Source organism: Manis javanica, chromosome 5 (assembly GCF_040802235.1).
Source record: "Manis javanica isolate MJ-LG chromosome 5, MJ_LKY, whole genome shotgun sequence".
NCBI classification, from domain to species: domain Eukaryota; kingdom Metazoa; phylum Chordata; class Mammalia; order Pholidota; family Manidae; genus Manis; species Manis javanica.
This window is the reverse complement of record NC_133160.1, coordinates 85,873,518-85,889,836: the sequence shown is the minus strand read 5'-3', so window position 1 is coordinate 85,889,836 and position 16,319 is coordinate 85,873,518. Positions and strand designations below refer to the sequence as shown.

General features: G+C 37.5%; 1 protein-coding gene across 8 annotated transcripts in view; it reads left to right on the top strand.

Annotated features, from left to right (window-relative positions):
- The window catches only part of NPNT (nephronectin), a 72,507-nt gene extending 67,478 nt beyond the window's left edge, over positions 1 to 5,029 (top strand). For all 8 annotated transcript variants that reach the window (XM_037020153.2, XM_037020150.2, XM_037020151.2 and 5 more), the window contains 2 exons: positions 659 to 915; positions 2,290 to 5,029. In XM_037020153.2, the coding sequence (XP_036876048.2) occupies positions 659 to 915; positions 2,290 to 2,400 (368 nt within the window). In that variant the 3' untranslated portion in view covers positions 2,401 to 5,029. The remainder of the gene's footprint in view (positions 1 to 658; positions 916 to 2,289) is intronic.
- The last annotated feature ends 11,290 nt before the right edge of the window (positions 5,030 to 16,319 follow it).

Sequence of the window (16,319 nt, the reverse complement as noted above, 5' to 3'; positions counted from 1 at the left end):
GAACATTCTCAGTGTCCTATCCAAAGTGAAAGTTTCATTAACATTTGCATTGATGTACGCGTAATAGAAAACATATATGTTATAGATTTGTTTTGCACCAGGAAGATTAGAGGGTTTCCAGAACATCCAGGGTTAGATGTACTCCAGCGTGAGAAGCCTTTTTTAAAGGACCCCTCTCTTTAGAGATTTTTTTTTTAAAGTGGAGGAAAAAAGAGAATAATTAGACTAATGCCTCTTTAAATCACCATATGCTGTACTACCCAGAGGTTAATTATCCACAGAATATGTTCCCCAGTACCTGAGAGTCAACACCAAGCCAGCCAGCCAGCTTGACAAGAGTCCTAAATTGACTAAGAGCAGGGAGTGGTGAATTTGTGTATGCCTGCGTATGAAATAGTCATAGTGTTAGGGTTACTAATTGTTGTGTCCTTGGCATAACTCATACTCTCCATGAGCAAAGTGAGTGTTTTCTGTGATCACAAAACCATAGAATTTAAGGAAGTCATAGAAATGTCATATTTTTCTCCTTCAAAATCTGTAATTCCATACAAATGACTGTCACAGTTTGAAGTATGTTAGAAGCCAAGCTCCTGCCCACCGTGTTTGTACCAGAATGGGGTGTCAGCATGCACACACAGCCCTGCTTTTCCCATTTCAGGAGGACAATATCTGACAGTCTCGGCAGCGAAAGGCCCTGGGGGAAAAGCCGCTCGCTTGGGGCTACCTCTCGGCCACCTCATGCATTCAGGGGACCTGTGCCTGTCGTTCAGGCACAAGGTGACTGGGCTGCACTCGGGCACACTCCAGGTGTTTGTGAGAAAACACGGTGCCCACGGAGCAGCCCTGTGGGGAAGAAATGGTGGCCATGGCTGGAGGCGCACACAGATCACCTTGCGAGGGGCTGACATCAAGAGTGTAAGTAGAACCGCAAAGGAGGCAGAACCTGGGAAGTTTTCCTTTCATAGGAGAACTCTGGGGACAGAATTGGAAGACGTCTTGTTCTCTTCATTAATTCAGGCACAAAGGTGTGTGTGCTTTCTGGGCATGACGACGCCCTTCATTGCTTCTTTCTGCAATCTGTTTTTGCTTCCTCACTCATCCGTCATTGCATCCTGTGACTGCCACCATCCTCCTTTGCCCTACGGAAAAGCCCCTATTTTTAAAGAAAAAAAGTTTTTAGGAATTGAATTAAAGGTTAACAGAAACTTCAAAGGGCAGGGATGGTGAGCTTAATTGTTCCTGCTTTTCCTTTAGCTCCTTATACCTTAAACTTTTTCCACCATGAGTTACCCTGCTTTTTTTTCTTTTTTGAAATGTTTCTTCAAAGTCTTTTTTTATTTTCTTTACCTCAGAGATTATAGTTAAGCAGCCTCGGGTGGGAACTCAGAACAATATGTTTCAAAGTACTATTCTACTCAGGACAGGATGTGGGAAAGGCTTTGGTTGAATATATAAATTTTAAGTAATCAAGTCTTGGGTAGCAATAAAGTGATCTTCTAACACCCACCAAAATAATGTATTTGGAAAAAGTGTCTTCCTTATATTGATACTGACAAAAATGTTGCTATTAGGAGATTCTGCACCTATGCCTATAGGTATAGTTTCTAGAAACTATTTTAAAAAGGAATAATAGACTCTGTTAATACTCCTTTTATCAGAGTCTTGAATTTTAATTTTTCTTGAAGTCTTTCTTTATATTTATATTGCTTAATCTCAAATGATAGCTTTCAAATCAAGCAGTCAATTCAAAGTTTCTGCTTTTAAAGGAACAAGGATGTTCTACAGAAGATAAAACAATAGATTTTGTACTTTATATAAATGAACAACCTGTGATTGGATTGTGTTTGGTTCTATTCATTTTAGGAAACAAACCTGTATTAACCCAAAGACAGAACTAGAAAATGTCTGACAGGCTGCATAATTATGATCTTTCAGATCTTTGGCTCTTAATTTCTGCACCTTAATATTCCATCACACTCTTCTAACCTTGGTAATCTTTGACAAAAATATCTATTTCATAAGCATTCCTAAATTGAAGTAGTCATTTAGAATAGCTTTCTAAAGAGTAATGGGTTCTGAGTAATGTGGTCTGATTAACAGTTTACTGATGATTGACGTTTCCATCAAAAGGCAAGCCTCAGGTGGCACTGGCAACTGTGGTCTAGTCTGTCCTCCTGTTATGTAAGTTCACCATTTAGTTTTGGGGGAAGTGTGCCTTTATTTTACTAAATGAGTGGGCATCAGAAAGGGGCAGCAGAGGCCTGACCCATGTGTATGTTCTCTCCTTAGGTCATCTTCAAAGGTGAAAAAAGGCGTGGTCACACTGGGGAGATTGGACTGGATGATGTGAGCTTGAAAAAAGGCCGCTGCTCCCAAGAACCTGAGCAACTCCAGGACTAGCAATCAACACCCCTGTCGCTTCCTCTTCTTTTTCCAATCTTCACCTCCTGTCCTCTCCTCCCTCTTATCAGGCCTAGGAGCAGTTGGTTATGGGTCAGGAGAAGGTTTGCTTGTTGAACCATGTCTTGCTGGCCTGCTTTTGTGCAATCCCAATGAACAGTGACCCCCTCCTTGAAATACAAGGAGCATCTGTGGACACATCCAAGCCAGCTTTGAGTGTAACCTTCCACACTGTCACTTTTAGGAAGGCCTTTGGGGTGTATGACCTATACTATCCTTCATCCTGGTTAAAAGGTGCTGCTTGTAGCAAATTATGGGAAAAATTTTCAGAAAAAATCTGTGCAAATGGCCATTCTTTTATCTGTTAAGTGTTGTGCCATGAGTCGTATTGACTTCCCTGAAGCTACATTGTACAATGTGCTTGTGGAATTGCTTTCTCCTCCTCGCTTGTTATTCTAGCCTGACCCGAACTCTGACTTCACTGTCATTCACTTTATAAAAGGGTGTGTAATATATCAAGATGCATTTATTCTTGTTATCTGTAATTTTCTTTTAAAGACAATTATGTTGAGTGGGCACATAATCCTTCACTAGTAATGTTGTCTTTTGTGTAAATGTGCTACTGATACTATGTAGTTACATGTTCCTAATATTTGTGGACTCTAGTTGCAAGGGAAAAGGTAGTTTGTGATCTCTTGAGTTAAAAAAAAAACACCGTGAAATGTCATCCAGTTCCATGACCTTATATTGGCAGCAAGAGAAAATTGGAAGAGGTGTCAGGTTGTGGTAGTGGAGGGATGGATTTTTTAATGGCCTTGAGTTTGATTGCTACACAGGAGAGAAAACCATTCAGGTAGACAAGAAATTGCAGTTAACATAAAATCCACACTGTTTCAGGTTACACCTCAAAACCAACAGTTTTTACCATAATAACATGGCTCTCTCTGGTAATCTCTAAGAAGCTTTGTAAAAGTTTTGCTTGTTTCAGAGAAAAGATGCTGTTTGGGGAAGCAGGGTGTAAGGGAAGCATGGAGGAAGCTCAGCTGGAACAGATTTTCATACCAATTTTTAAATCAGTATGAATTTTGGCAGATCTCACTCATAACTTACGTGCCATCATGTCAGGATGGGTAGGGAGCAAGCCCAGTCCGGGGCTTTGAGGTATTGGGTATGTCGGAATAGGATTCACACCACACTAGAGTAATAGAACAAAATTTGAATTCTAAGATGTATGAACCCTCCATTGTATTTCCTCCCTGCATATTTTACCTTTATATGAAAAAATATGTAACTTTTAAAAGGCAACTTACTCCTGAGGCTTTTCTTCATTTCTGATTGAGTAATCAAACAATTTTCTGCTGTTTTTACCAGGAATCACAAAGATGATTAAAGGGTTGAAAAAAAAGATGTCTGATGAAAAATGAAAGGAACTGGGATTATGCAGCATGGAGAGGAGAAGGCCGGGGGCAGACCTTTGCTGGTTTTCAAGTGCATGAAGGGTTGGTACAGACAGGATGGTGGCCAGCTGTTCTCCATGTGCACTAATAATAGAACAAGAGGAAGCAGGCTTAGACTGGAGTATGAGGGAGCATTTCCTGGAAGGGACAGTTGTTAAATTAGAGTCCTTTGTTTGAAAAAAAAGTGTGAGTCTTTTTTTTTTTTTTGTGACTTTAAAAAAATTAGATAAAAATTTGTCTGTTTAAGGTAAAGATGTTCTTACAGAATCTCCCAAAAGATGTTCTAATCATAGATCTAATGATATCTCCAGAACTAATAATTTGGACTGAGCCAGGGTCTAATTTAGGCATTTCCCTCTTGGCCTCCCAATGGAGAGGAATCAAAAAGGGAAAAGCCCACCAAATGCTGAGCTCACTAAAATGTCTCTCCCTTTATGGCAAACCTAGCAGTATTAAAATAAAAAGGAAAGAAAAGAAAATATATATTTATTTCCAAAAGAGAGTATGATGTACAGATATTTTAGTATCTTGATAATGTCCTAATGTGGTGGTGGTCATTTTTTTTCTTGGTAAGGTATAAACCTTTCACTTGCTCAGTGGATGATATTTTCAGATTTTTTAAGAGACCATAACAAAGAACACAGCTTAGAGAGATTTTTATGTGGTGCACTCTCTCTGCAATGTGTGTGGCAACTTGGCTATACAGAATGCCATGCCCACCACCACTGCTGGGACCTTTCCTTTCAGTAGCTATAATTTAGTTTCTTTTCTCAGTTTCGAATCTCCCAAGGTCCACAAAATTGCAGTGTTTTTTGAACAATATGTACAATAGAATATCTTTGTTTTAATTTGGTGGAGGCAGGGCCAGCGGGGGTATATAAATCAGTGAGCCTTTGACTAGAGGCCAAAAAATATGGCTTTATATCCATTTTTTAATGATTCATTTCCGTTTTGGTCATATAACTGCACAATGGAAGATGAAAGGGGAAAGTAATTGAAAATTTCACTTTTAGGTGCCAATAATACATTGCACTAAACTGATGGAAGAAGTTATCCAAAGTACTGTACAACATCTGTTTATTATTTAATGTTTTCTAAAGTGAAAAATGTTAGTGGTTTTCCAAACAGCCAAATAAAAATAATTCTTTGTAAATAAATCATTGTTAATACCAGTTGTCTTGTTTTGTTTTAATAGGGAGAATATTGAGGTAGTCTGGTATTTCACAAAAACCAACTTTAGTAGAACCAACCCCCTATACTGCTTGGAAGATTAAGGGCAAAGATATTACCTATGTTTTTATGCTTTATATGTTATAAAATATGAGACACTTTTCATCAGCATGCATAGGGAGAGAGCAGAAGATCACTGTAATGTAATATCTTAGCAAATTGCTTTATTATGTTTTCTTATATATGTAAAATGAATTTCCTTATATAAAATGAATTATAAATGAACATCTTTTTTCTAATGTTTGCCAGTTTATGACATTTTACTCAGATTCCAATACCTTTCCTAATGGAGAAAACAACCAAGGAAACATAACTAATGAAACCCTACAAGATTAAAGGTTAGTCCTGCAGAATTAGAGAGAACATGTTCAATGACTTCTTTCTTTCCAATACTCAGAGAACCCTTTGTGACTGGGAGACTCAAGTTTTGAATAAATACATACTTTAAGCAAAAGGTAAAGAAAAGCTACAGTTTCTTTATCTCAGAGATCCTTCCTAATTTTCTCTAGATCTGAAAAAGCTCAGGCTTTCTGAGAAGATAAAGAGCAAATTAAATCACAGTAAGCACAAGAAAGGAAAGAATAATCAGAGCAGTACAAAGAAAGGAGAACAAAACAATATAGCAAATCAATTAAACTATAAGTTGGTTCTTTGAAAAGAACAACATTTATGAACATTTAGCTAGATTGAAGAAAACAGGCAAAATCAGGAATGAGAGGACATCAACACTGACCTTGCAGAAATACAAAGGATTACAAGATAAATACTATGAACAACTTTATCCCACAGATAAGATGACCTAGAGGACATGGACAGAGTCTTAGACCCAAACTGTAGAAACTGAACCAAGAAGAATAGAAAATTTGAATAGATGAAATACAATAGGTTGAATTAATAATCAAACACTTTCCACAACAGAAAGCCAATGTCCAGATAGCTTCAATAGTGAATGAAGTCTATCAAATATTTAAGAAAAAATTAACACCAAGTCTTCATAAACTCTTCAATAATATAGAGGAGGAAATTACTTCTATTACAAATACAAGTAAATAGAATAGTTTGGAGATTATTGCCATCTTAACAACATTAAGTCTCCCCTTTTGTGAATATGTGATGCAGCAAAGGCAGTTCTCAAAGGGACTTAGAGCAGCAAACACCAGAAAATAAAAAAGAAGAGCTCAAATCAGTGCCCTAAGTTTTTAATAACAAGGAAAACAAGTGCAAACTAAACCCAAATCTAGCAGAAGGAAGAAAACAATAAAGATTTGAGCAAAGATAAATAACTAGAGAAAAAGAAAACAGCACACACAATCAACAAAAAAAAAGTTGGTACTTTGAAAGGATCAACAAAATTTAAGAAACTTTAGCTAGGCCAATAAAGAAAAAAGACAACTAAAATCAGAAATGAAAATGGGAATATTACTACCAACCTTACAGAAATAAAAGGATTATAAGAGAATACAATGAACAATTATATGCCAGTAAATTAATTACCTAAAGGGAATGGTCCTACAAACAAGTTACCAAATATAGCTCAAGTTGAAAAAAAATATGAACAGACTTATGACAAGTAAAAGGACTGAAGCAATAATCAAGACTTCCTAACAGAAGTCCAGAATCAGATGTCTTCACTATTGAATTGTACCAAAACTTAACATCAATCCTTCCTGAACTCTTCCAAAAAACAGAAGGTAACACTTCTAAACTCACTTTTATGAGGCCATAAAGCTAAAGACACCAAAGAAAAGAAAATACAGACCAGTATCCCTTAGGAATACAGGTGCAAAAATCCTTAACGAAATACTGGTAAATCAAATCCAATAGCATATTGAAAGGACTATACATCATGACAGAGATTTATGCCACAACCAAAATAAGAAAAGTATTTAACATTTTACTGGTTGTTTTGGCCAAAGCAGTTAAACAAGAAAAATAAAATTATTGGGAAGAAAGAAGTAAAATTGTGTTTGCAGATGACATGATCCTATGTCTAGAAAATCCCAATTAACAGACAGCAAAGCTACTAGAGCTAGTAAACAAATTCAGCAAAGTTGTAGGTAGGCTACAAGATGATACTAAAAACTCAGTTTTTCATTGCACTAGCAATGAAAAATATGAAAAATATTAAGAAAACAATTTCATTTATAGTAGCATCCAAAAAAATAAAATGACCAAGAATAAATTTAACCTAGGAGATGAAAAACTTGTATGCTAGAAACTACAAAACATTAGTGAAAGAAATTTTTCTTACTGAAAAGAAAAATTCTCACTGAGAAAGAAGGCCTAAATAAATGAAAAGACAGCCTGTGTTTATGGATTAAGACATAACATCATTAAGATAGTAATACTACCAAAAGAAATACACATATTCAGTTAAATCCCTATCAAAATCCCAATGACCTTTTTTAAAGAAACTGGAATACCAATGCTTTCATCAATGGGCAATTTCAAGGAACCCCATAGAGGCAAACTAATATTGAATATGAACTAAGTTGGAAGATCATAGTTCTCACTTTCAAAACTTAACTACAAAGCTACAGTAATCAAAACAGCATGGTACTAGCATAAGGAAACATAAAGATCAATGGAATAAAACTGAGAATCTAGAAATAAACCACATACACATGGTCAATTGTTTTTTGACCAGCTTGTAAGACCATTCAGTGGGGAAAGGAGAGCCTCTTAATAAGTAGTGCTGGGAAAACTAGATACACACATGCCAAAGAATGAAGTTAGACCCATACCTCACACCATATAAAAAAAAATCACCTCAAAATTGATCAATGACCTAAATGTAAGAGGTTAAATTATAAAACTTGAAGACAGTAAGGCAAATTTTCATGACCTGATTTGGCAATTGATTTTCAACTATGACACCAAAAGCATGTCTTGACACAAAGGTTTTCTTGACACAAAAGAAAACAGATAAAAAGGACTTGATGAAAATTTAAAAATTTCATGCAAAAGACACAATCAAGACAACTCATGGAGTGAGAGAAAATTTTGCAAATTGTTTATCTCATAAGCATCTACTATTAAGAATATGTTAAGAACTTTCACAACTCAGGAGAAACAATCCAATTAAAAAATGGGTAAAAGATTTTTTTACATTCACACTGCTCAATTCTGACACTATCTACCCGGAGATAGCATCAGTGTCCACAGATCAGGAGTTCAGTCTTACAAGACTGTCCCCATCTCCACTTCAGAGACCAGTTGCAAACCAAAGCTGTTACCTGTGCCTCTGACTGACCAGCTACAGATTGGAGGTTCCACCTTCCCCCACTCCTTGGACTTTCAAACTCCATTCCCAGGTCCAGATCGTTACCAATACTGACTATCTATAAATCTGTCTATAAATAGAGTGGATATGAATTTCAAGTTTTTAAAATTTTTGCTTTAAAAAAAGTAAGTTTTTTCAATGTTAAAAGAAACATTTACCAGTTTACTGTAAAAGGATATAACTCAGTATGAGTCAAATGGAAATGCATGGGGAAGGTGTGGGGAAAAGGCAAAGAGCTTCCTTGCTCCTCTCTGTGTGCCACTCTCCCAAATCTCCACATGTTCACCAGTGTGGAAGCTCTCCAAAACCTGTTCTTCGCAGTTTTTATGGAGGCTTCATTACATAGGCATGACTGCTGAAATCACTGGCCATTGATGATTGTTTCAACTTCCAGTCTCACCCAACTCTGCAGAGGTCAAAAGGGTGTAGGACTGAAAATTCCCACCATCTAATCATGTGCCTGGTTCTCCTGGCAACCAGCTCGCATCCTTAGGTCACTCATTAACATAAAAACAGACACCTTTATGTTCTCACTTAGCAATTTCAGGGGAGATCTGTGTCGGAAAGAGGGTGGGAGTGATTATAAATCACATATCACAATTAGTTATTAAGGGAATGCAAATTAAAACCACAGTGTGGTATCATTTCACACCCACTATGTAGGGCATAATCAAGAAAGTGGAAAGTAACAAGAATTGGTGAGGATGTAGAGAAATTGGATATTATTGGTGGGAATGTAAAATAATGCAGCCAGTGTGGAAAACAGTTTGGCAATTTCTCGAAAAGTAAAAACACAGAATTACCCTTACCCTATGACCTAGAAATTCTACTCCTAAGTATTAGAGTAGGCAATTAAATAGATGTAAGCAGGAAGGGAGAAAGGAGGATAGCAGACCACCCAGTCTCCACATAGTCTCTGCCCCAGAGACTTCTCTGTCTCTCTTAGACCAACCCTTTATGCAGTTCAACACAAACTGATAAGCAAAAGATACCAGTCACTGGGAACTTCCTGATTTTAGAGCATCCCCGCTTAAAAGAAGACCGTGTCGCTAATGACCCTGAGACCATCATAATATCATTATTATATCATTTACATATGGTTTTGGCCCCACCGTGGTTTTTTCTTAGATGCTCATGAGAAAAATGACAAACACAAACTTGCATGAAGAGGCTGAAGGGGAAGAAGCAAGACCATACGCTGATGTAAGAATGACAAAATGGAAGGGAGGAAACCAAACAAACTCATAAAAGAGACAGTGTAAAACCCGGGGGGCAGCTACCCACCCTCTGGGTCAGCCAGCTCCTTTGTCTCTGGAGCCCACTTTCCCTTCACTTTGTTAAATTAAAAAAAAAAAAAAAACCCCGCAGCTTTAACTCTCTATCTGGTCTTTTGACTGAATTCTTTCCTTCAAGAAGACAAGAACCAAGGAATTCCACAATCTGCTGCCCAGTAACAGAAGTATGTTCAAAGTATTGAGAACAGGCACCTAATTATTCACACACAAATTTTCATATCAGCACTACTCGCAATAGGTAAGAGGTGGAAGTAGCCACAGTGTCCATTAACAGATGGATAAGCAAATTAGGGTGCAGCCATACCTGAAATATTTTTCATAAATATTATGGACTATTTATAGCCATAAAATGGAATGGACTATTCCATGCTACAATGTGGATAAACCTCAAATAGATGATAAGTGAAAGGAGTCAGATACAAAGGTCACTTATTTTATTATTCCATTTATATGAAATATCCAGAATAGGTAAATCAATGGAAACAGAAAGTAAATTGGTGTTTGCCAGAAGGGCAATAGACAGTAACTGCTTAATGGGTAAGGGGTTTATTTTGGGTGATGAAATGTTTCAGAACTAAATAGAGGTAGTGGTTGAACAACATTTTGTGTGTAGTAAATGCCATTGAATTTTTGCTTCAAAATGGGTTATTCTATGTCAGGTGTGTTTCATCTTAATAAAGCATTTTTTAAATTGTCAAATAATGCAGCAGAAAAAAGGAGAACAATAAGCAGATAAGACATAGAAAACAAAGAACCAGTTGGTAGATTTAAAACAAACTCTAACAATAACCATATTATATGTATAAATGTTCTAAACACCCCAGTTAAAAGGAAGAGATTGCCAGATGAGATTTAAAAAGCAAGACTCAACTATATGCTGCCTACAAAAAAAAATAAAAGTAACAAAATAAAAACCTTTGGGAGAGGAATATTTAAACTTGTTAACCTGGAACAGAACACTGCTTTGTGTAACAAAGTATCAGGGCATTCAGAGTAATGAAGTCATAATTGAGGACAGTTGAATGTAAGTCAGTGGTCCAGGAAGCCTACATTTTAGAAGACAAAGTGACGTTCATGAATTCGGGGTAATTTACTAGAAATGCTTTTCAGGGCTCCTGGAGGCAGAAACCTGAAGGCAACTTGGAATTACACTGGAGATTAGCTCCAAGTGGATTTTCTGGAGTTAATTCACTAAAAGCTAAAAAATTTTAATCTGGTAATTTAATTTTGAAGAGCATCGATTACTGCCCTGCAGACTCTATTCCACTGTTGCATGCGTTTCTTCATTTTCAAGACCACTTCCCCTCAGGTGTTCTGGATCTACTTGCAGTTTTTTCAGATGTGTTGAATTATCTAAAGTAGTAGGTCCCAGCTGGGGCCATTTCTGACCTTCATGGGACATTTGGTAATGCCTAGAAACATTTCTGGCTTTCACAAACGGTAGTACAGCTGGCATCTGGTGTAGAGGCCAGATACGTTGTTTTACAACCTAGAAAGCATAGGACAGCTCTATACAACAAAGAATTATCTAGCCTAAAATGCCAATACGTCCAAGGTTGTGAAAGCCTGACCTAAATCAGTGATTTCCAAACAGTGGTCCCCAACCTAGAAGCATCGGCACTAGGAACACAATAGAACTGCAAATTCTCAGCCTCCATATCCAACCTACAGATGCAGAAACTCTAGAGGTAGAGCCCAGCAAAGGGCATTATACCAAGCTGCCCAGGTGATCTAATCAGTGTTGGTTTGAGACTGAACTTCTGTACTCTTTCCACTTTCTGATGACTATCTAGAAAGTGACTTACATGGGACTGATCCTCCAGAGCCTTACTACCACTACTGTCTCACTCCTTAACTCTGAACTTAAGAATCACTGTTCCACCAAAACTGTTTTGAAAGCTGCTTGTTATCTTGCATATGGTTCCACGCTTCAACCCACATGTATTGTCATACCAGCACCATTTGGCAATGGTGGTTGCTACCCCCACTTCCTTGAAATCCTCTTCTATCTTAGCTTCCATGAGCTACACTCCCACATTTCCAATCACTGGAAAAACCCAGGGAGTCCCAAATTTACCAAGTCCCAAACTTCACTAATTACAGTTTCTTATTAATCCTTCCCCTCTCCCCCAAACCTGCTCCCCCTTGTGAATTCTCCCCTTCTCTGAATGAAAGCTGTATCTTTTCAAGGTCACTAATGCTTGAAATCTGCCACTGTTTTTTATGTATTTATTTATTCAAGCCATTGACGAGTTTTAATAGTTCTGCCTGTATCCCACGCCAATAAAAAATGCAAACTATTTGGGATGACACTTTTTAATCTGAATTTAAGAGAGAGAAAGATGATGTAATTCACAAGGCATTTTGAATGACGGGCCAATCATATGGCTCTGTCCCCTCTCATATAATAGTTTTGTGTCTTTGGTAGGCAAGAGCCATGAATGCACAGCAGAATCTTTTCAGCTTTTTGTGTTGTATGTACTTCTGTAAACTCTTTCACATCTGTTATCATATAAAGTAACAAAAACAAAACAACAAAACATCCCATAGTTTCTGCAGGGCTGAACCCTCCATTCAAACAAGTTATCTGAAGAGCTGGCAACTGGCTGAGAGCAGGAAGCTTGTAATATTTAAGAATAAATAGGGAACAGCCTTTCCTTTTTCTGTTTTAATAGAAATCAAATGCATAGCTACAGGGTGGTCAGCCTTTGTCAGTCAAAGTATGGTCAGCAGACCAGCAGCAAAAGACCTGGGCATCCTTAGAAACAGAGTCATGAGCCCACCACAAACCAAATGAAGTGAAACCCACACATGACCAGAGTTCCGGGTGATTTGTCTGCCCATTAAAGTTTGCAAAGCACACCACTTAAGAGAATCAGCTTCTCTATAACACTTAGCCTTCTCCCACATATGAGTCCCAAAGGAACAAATCTGCCCAGTCTTACCGTGCTTTCCATTAGTGGGTTCTCAAAAGGTGGCCCTGGAACCAGCAACTTCAGCGCCATCAGGGTATTCGTTAGAAATGCAGATATTCTCCAGCCCTCCCAGTTCCATTGAATCAAATCTTGGGGGTGGGGCCCAGCAGCCTGGGTCTTCATGGCCCTGCAGTGATTCTGATGCTCACTAACGTTTGAGAACCACCGCTGTAGAGATGGCAGCTCAGGACCACAGACATGCACAGAAGCACCCTACTGTCCCTAACAGTTCACTGGCTGCCCGTGAAACCAGCACTGCTGCAGCACCATCAAACACCTACACGAGGCTTTAGGGCTGATACACAATTAGGAGAACTTGAGTTGATTCTATTGCATTGGCTCTGTGGATAATAACATTTTACATATATACAGAAAATGAACAGTTCACAAAGTGCTTCCCATGGCATTTAACAATCCTCACTGAAACACAAGGATATAGATATAATTGCCTTCTGCAGCAGATGAGGAAATAGATTTTTTTTCTGTCAATCACCAAATCTTTTTTGGAAATAAATTTTTTTTATTAAGGTATCATTGATATACAATCTTATGAAAGTTCCACATAAGCAACATTGTGGTTACAACATTCACCCATATTATCAAGTCCCCTCCACACCTCACTTCAGTCACTGTCCATCAGCATAATAAGATGCTATAGTCATTACTTGTCTTCTCTGTGCTGTACTTGCCTTCCCTGTGCCCCACTACATTAAGTGTGCTGATCATAATGCCTCTTAATCCCCTTCTCCCTCCCTCCCCATCCATCCCCTTTGGTAATCGCTAGTCCTCTCTTGGAGTCTGTGAGTCTGCTGCTGTTTTGTTCCTTCTGTTTTACTTTGTTGTTATACTCCACAAATGAGTGAAATTATTTGGTACTTGTCTTTGTCTGCCTGGCTTATTTCACTGAGCATAATACTATCTAGCTCCATCCATTGTTGCAAATGGCAGGATTTCTTTTCTTTTTATGACTAATATTCCATTGTGTATATGTACCTCCTCTTCTTTACCCATTCATCTACTGATGGACACTCAGGTTGCTTCCATATCTTGGCTATTGTGAATACTGCTGCAATAAACATAGGGGTGTATATGTTTCTCTGAATTAGGGATCTTGTTTTCTTTGTGTAAATTCCTAGGAGTAGAATTACTGGGTCAAATGGTATTTCTATTTTTAGTTTTTTGAGGAACCTCCATACTGTTTCCACAATGGTTGAACTAATTTACATTCCTACCAACAGTGTAGGAAGTTCTCCTTTCTCTGCATCCTCGTCAGCATTTGTTGTTCCTTCTCTTTTGGATGTTGGCCATCCTAACTGGTGTGAGGTGATATCTCATTGTGGTTTTAATTTGCATTTCCCTGATAATTAGTGATGTGGATCATCTTTTCATGTGCCTATTGGCCACCTGAATTTCTTCTTTGGAGCATTGTCTGTTCATATCCTCTGCCCATTTTTAATCGGGTTATTTGCCTTTTGGGTGTTGAGGCATGTGAGCTCTTTATATATTTTGGATGTTAACCCCTTAATGTATACATCATTTACAAATATATTCTCTCATACTGTAGGATGCCTTTTTGTTCTGTTGATGGTGTCCTTTGTTGTACAGAAGCTTTTTAGATTGATATAGTCTCATTTGTTCTTTTTTGCTTTTGTTTCCCTTGCCTGAGGAGATGTGTTCAGGAAAAAATTGCTCATGTTTGTATTCAAGAGATTTTTGCGTATGTTTTCTTCAAATAGTTTTATGGTTTCATGACTTACATTCAGGTCTTTGATCCATTTCAAGTTTACTTTTGTGTATGGAGTGAGACAATAACTCAGTTTCGTTCTCTTACATGTAGCTGTCCAGCTTTGCCAATGCCAGTTGTTGAAGAGGCTGTCATTTCCCCATTATATATCCATGGCTCTTTTATTGTATATTAATTGACCATATATGCTTGGGTTTAAATCTGGGCTCTCTATTCTGTTCTATTGATCTATGGGTCTGTTCCTGTGCCAGTACCAAATTGTCTTGATTACTGTGGCATTGTGGTAGTGCTTGAAGTTGGGGATCTCAATCCCCCCCTCTTTATTTTTCCTTCTCAGGATTGTTTTGGCTATTCAGGGTCTTTTGTGGTTCCATATGAATTTCAGAGCTATTTGTTTTAGTTCATTGAAGAATGCTGTTGGTATTTTGATAGGGATTGCATTGAATCTGTAGATTGCTTTAGGCAGGATGGCCATTTTGACAATATTAATTCTTCCTATCAATGAGCATGGGATGTATTTCTATTTATTGGTGTCCTCTTTAATTTCTCTCATGAGTGTCTTGTAGCTTTCAGAGTATAGGTCTTTCACCTACTTGTTTAGGTTTATTCCCAGGTACTTTTTTCTTTTTGATGCAATTATAAATGGAATTGTTTGAGGAAGTGTTTTTTGAGAATTTTACCAGACTTTTGAAAGAGCATATTAAGGGCCAGGGTTAGTCTTCAAACCCAAAGGCACAACTGTAGTGAGATCTTCTACCAGCTGTTTGAAAGTTAAATGGAAGAGAAGTTTCAAATGCTGCTGAAAACTCCAAATGTTTTTTACCTTCTGGGAAACAAATGTCATATTAATGAAGGAAAACTCGTGAAAAACAGAATTCACAACAAAAATATGAGTATACACACACACAGACACATAGATAAAGCAAATGAGGCAAACTGTTAACGTCTGGTGAATGTAGGTGAAGGATTAATGAGTTTTCATTGCATAATTCCTGCAACCTTGAAAAATAAAATCCATAGAGTTGTCAACATTAGTGTACTTAAGTAGATGACACACTATAACTGCTTACCTATCATTGTATATATTTTTAGGACTTCTATCAAATAGCTTCTCAGTTTAAAAGAACTGAGAATTATCTATGCCTATATTGTGAGAAAGCAGAGAATAGATATACAAGTAGCAAAAAAATGCATTTATTTTTTTTTCTTTTTGCAGTGAAGTTTATTAATCTGTGGTAATATCTTCATTGGGGTCAATAATTAACTGTCAAATGGGCAATTTTGGATTGCAGTTTTATTAACATGGCTGTGTTCTGTCTAACCCTAGGCAGAAAACCAGCTTCACACAGAGAAGTCCTGGGGACTTTCAGAGAATGTGGCTTTTCTTATGTTGCTTTGACCCTGGTGCTGTAATTCTCAAATGCTGTAACCAGTGACCACATTTGGCTACTTCTCAGTATATTTCATAAACTGTTCAACTTGTAGACCACTTTTCTTGCATTTCACAGCTAGCATTTCTAAAAGTCTTTTTGATTAAGTACTGGATTGGGAAAAACAAATACAAAGACATTGAGACAAAACAGAAATTTGATTTAGATAAAGCATTTCTGTCAAAAATGAATGATTACACCCCCACATACCCCTAACCCCTTTGTAAGGAGCAGTCATACTACACTGGACTTCGTCCTTCTGACAACCATTATTCCTGAGTAGACAGCCAGGAAATTTTAAGAGCTGACAACTGCAGGTTGTTTACAGTTGACACACTCTTCTATTTACTATACCATTTGGTCTTATAATTTATGATGCCCTTATAATTTGTCAAGCCGGAGCTTGAGTGTAGGTATTAATAGGCTTCTTCTTTTACAGAATGGTAACCTGATGGTCATTGAGTAATCAAATTTCCAAAGGTCACTTGGATAGTAGGGGTCAGTT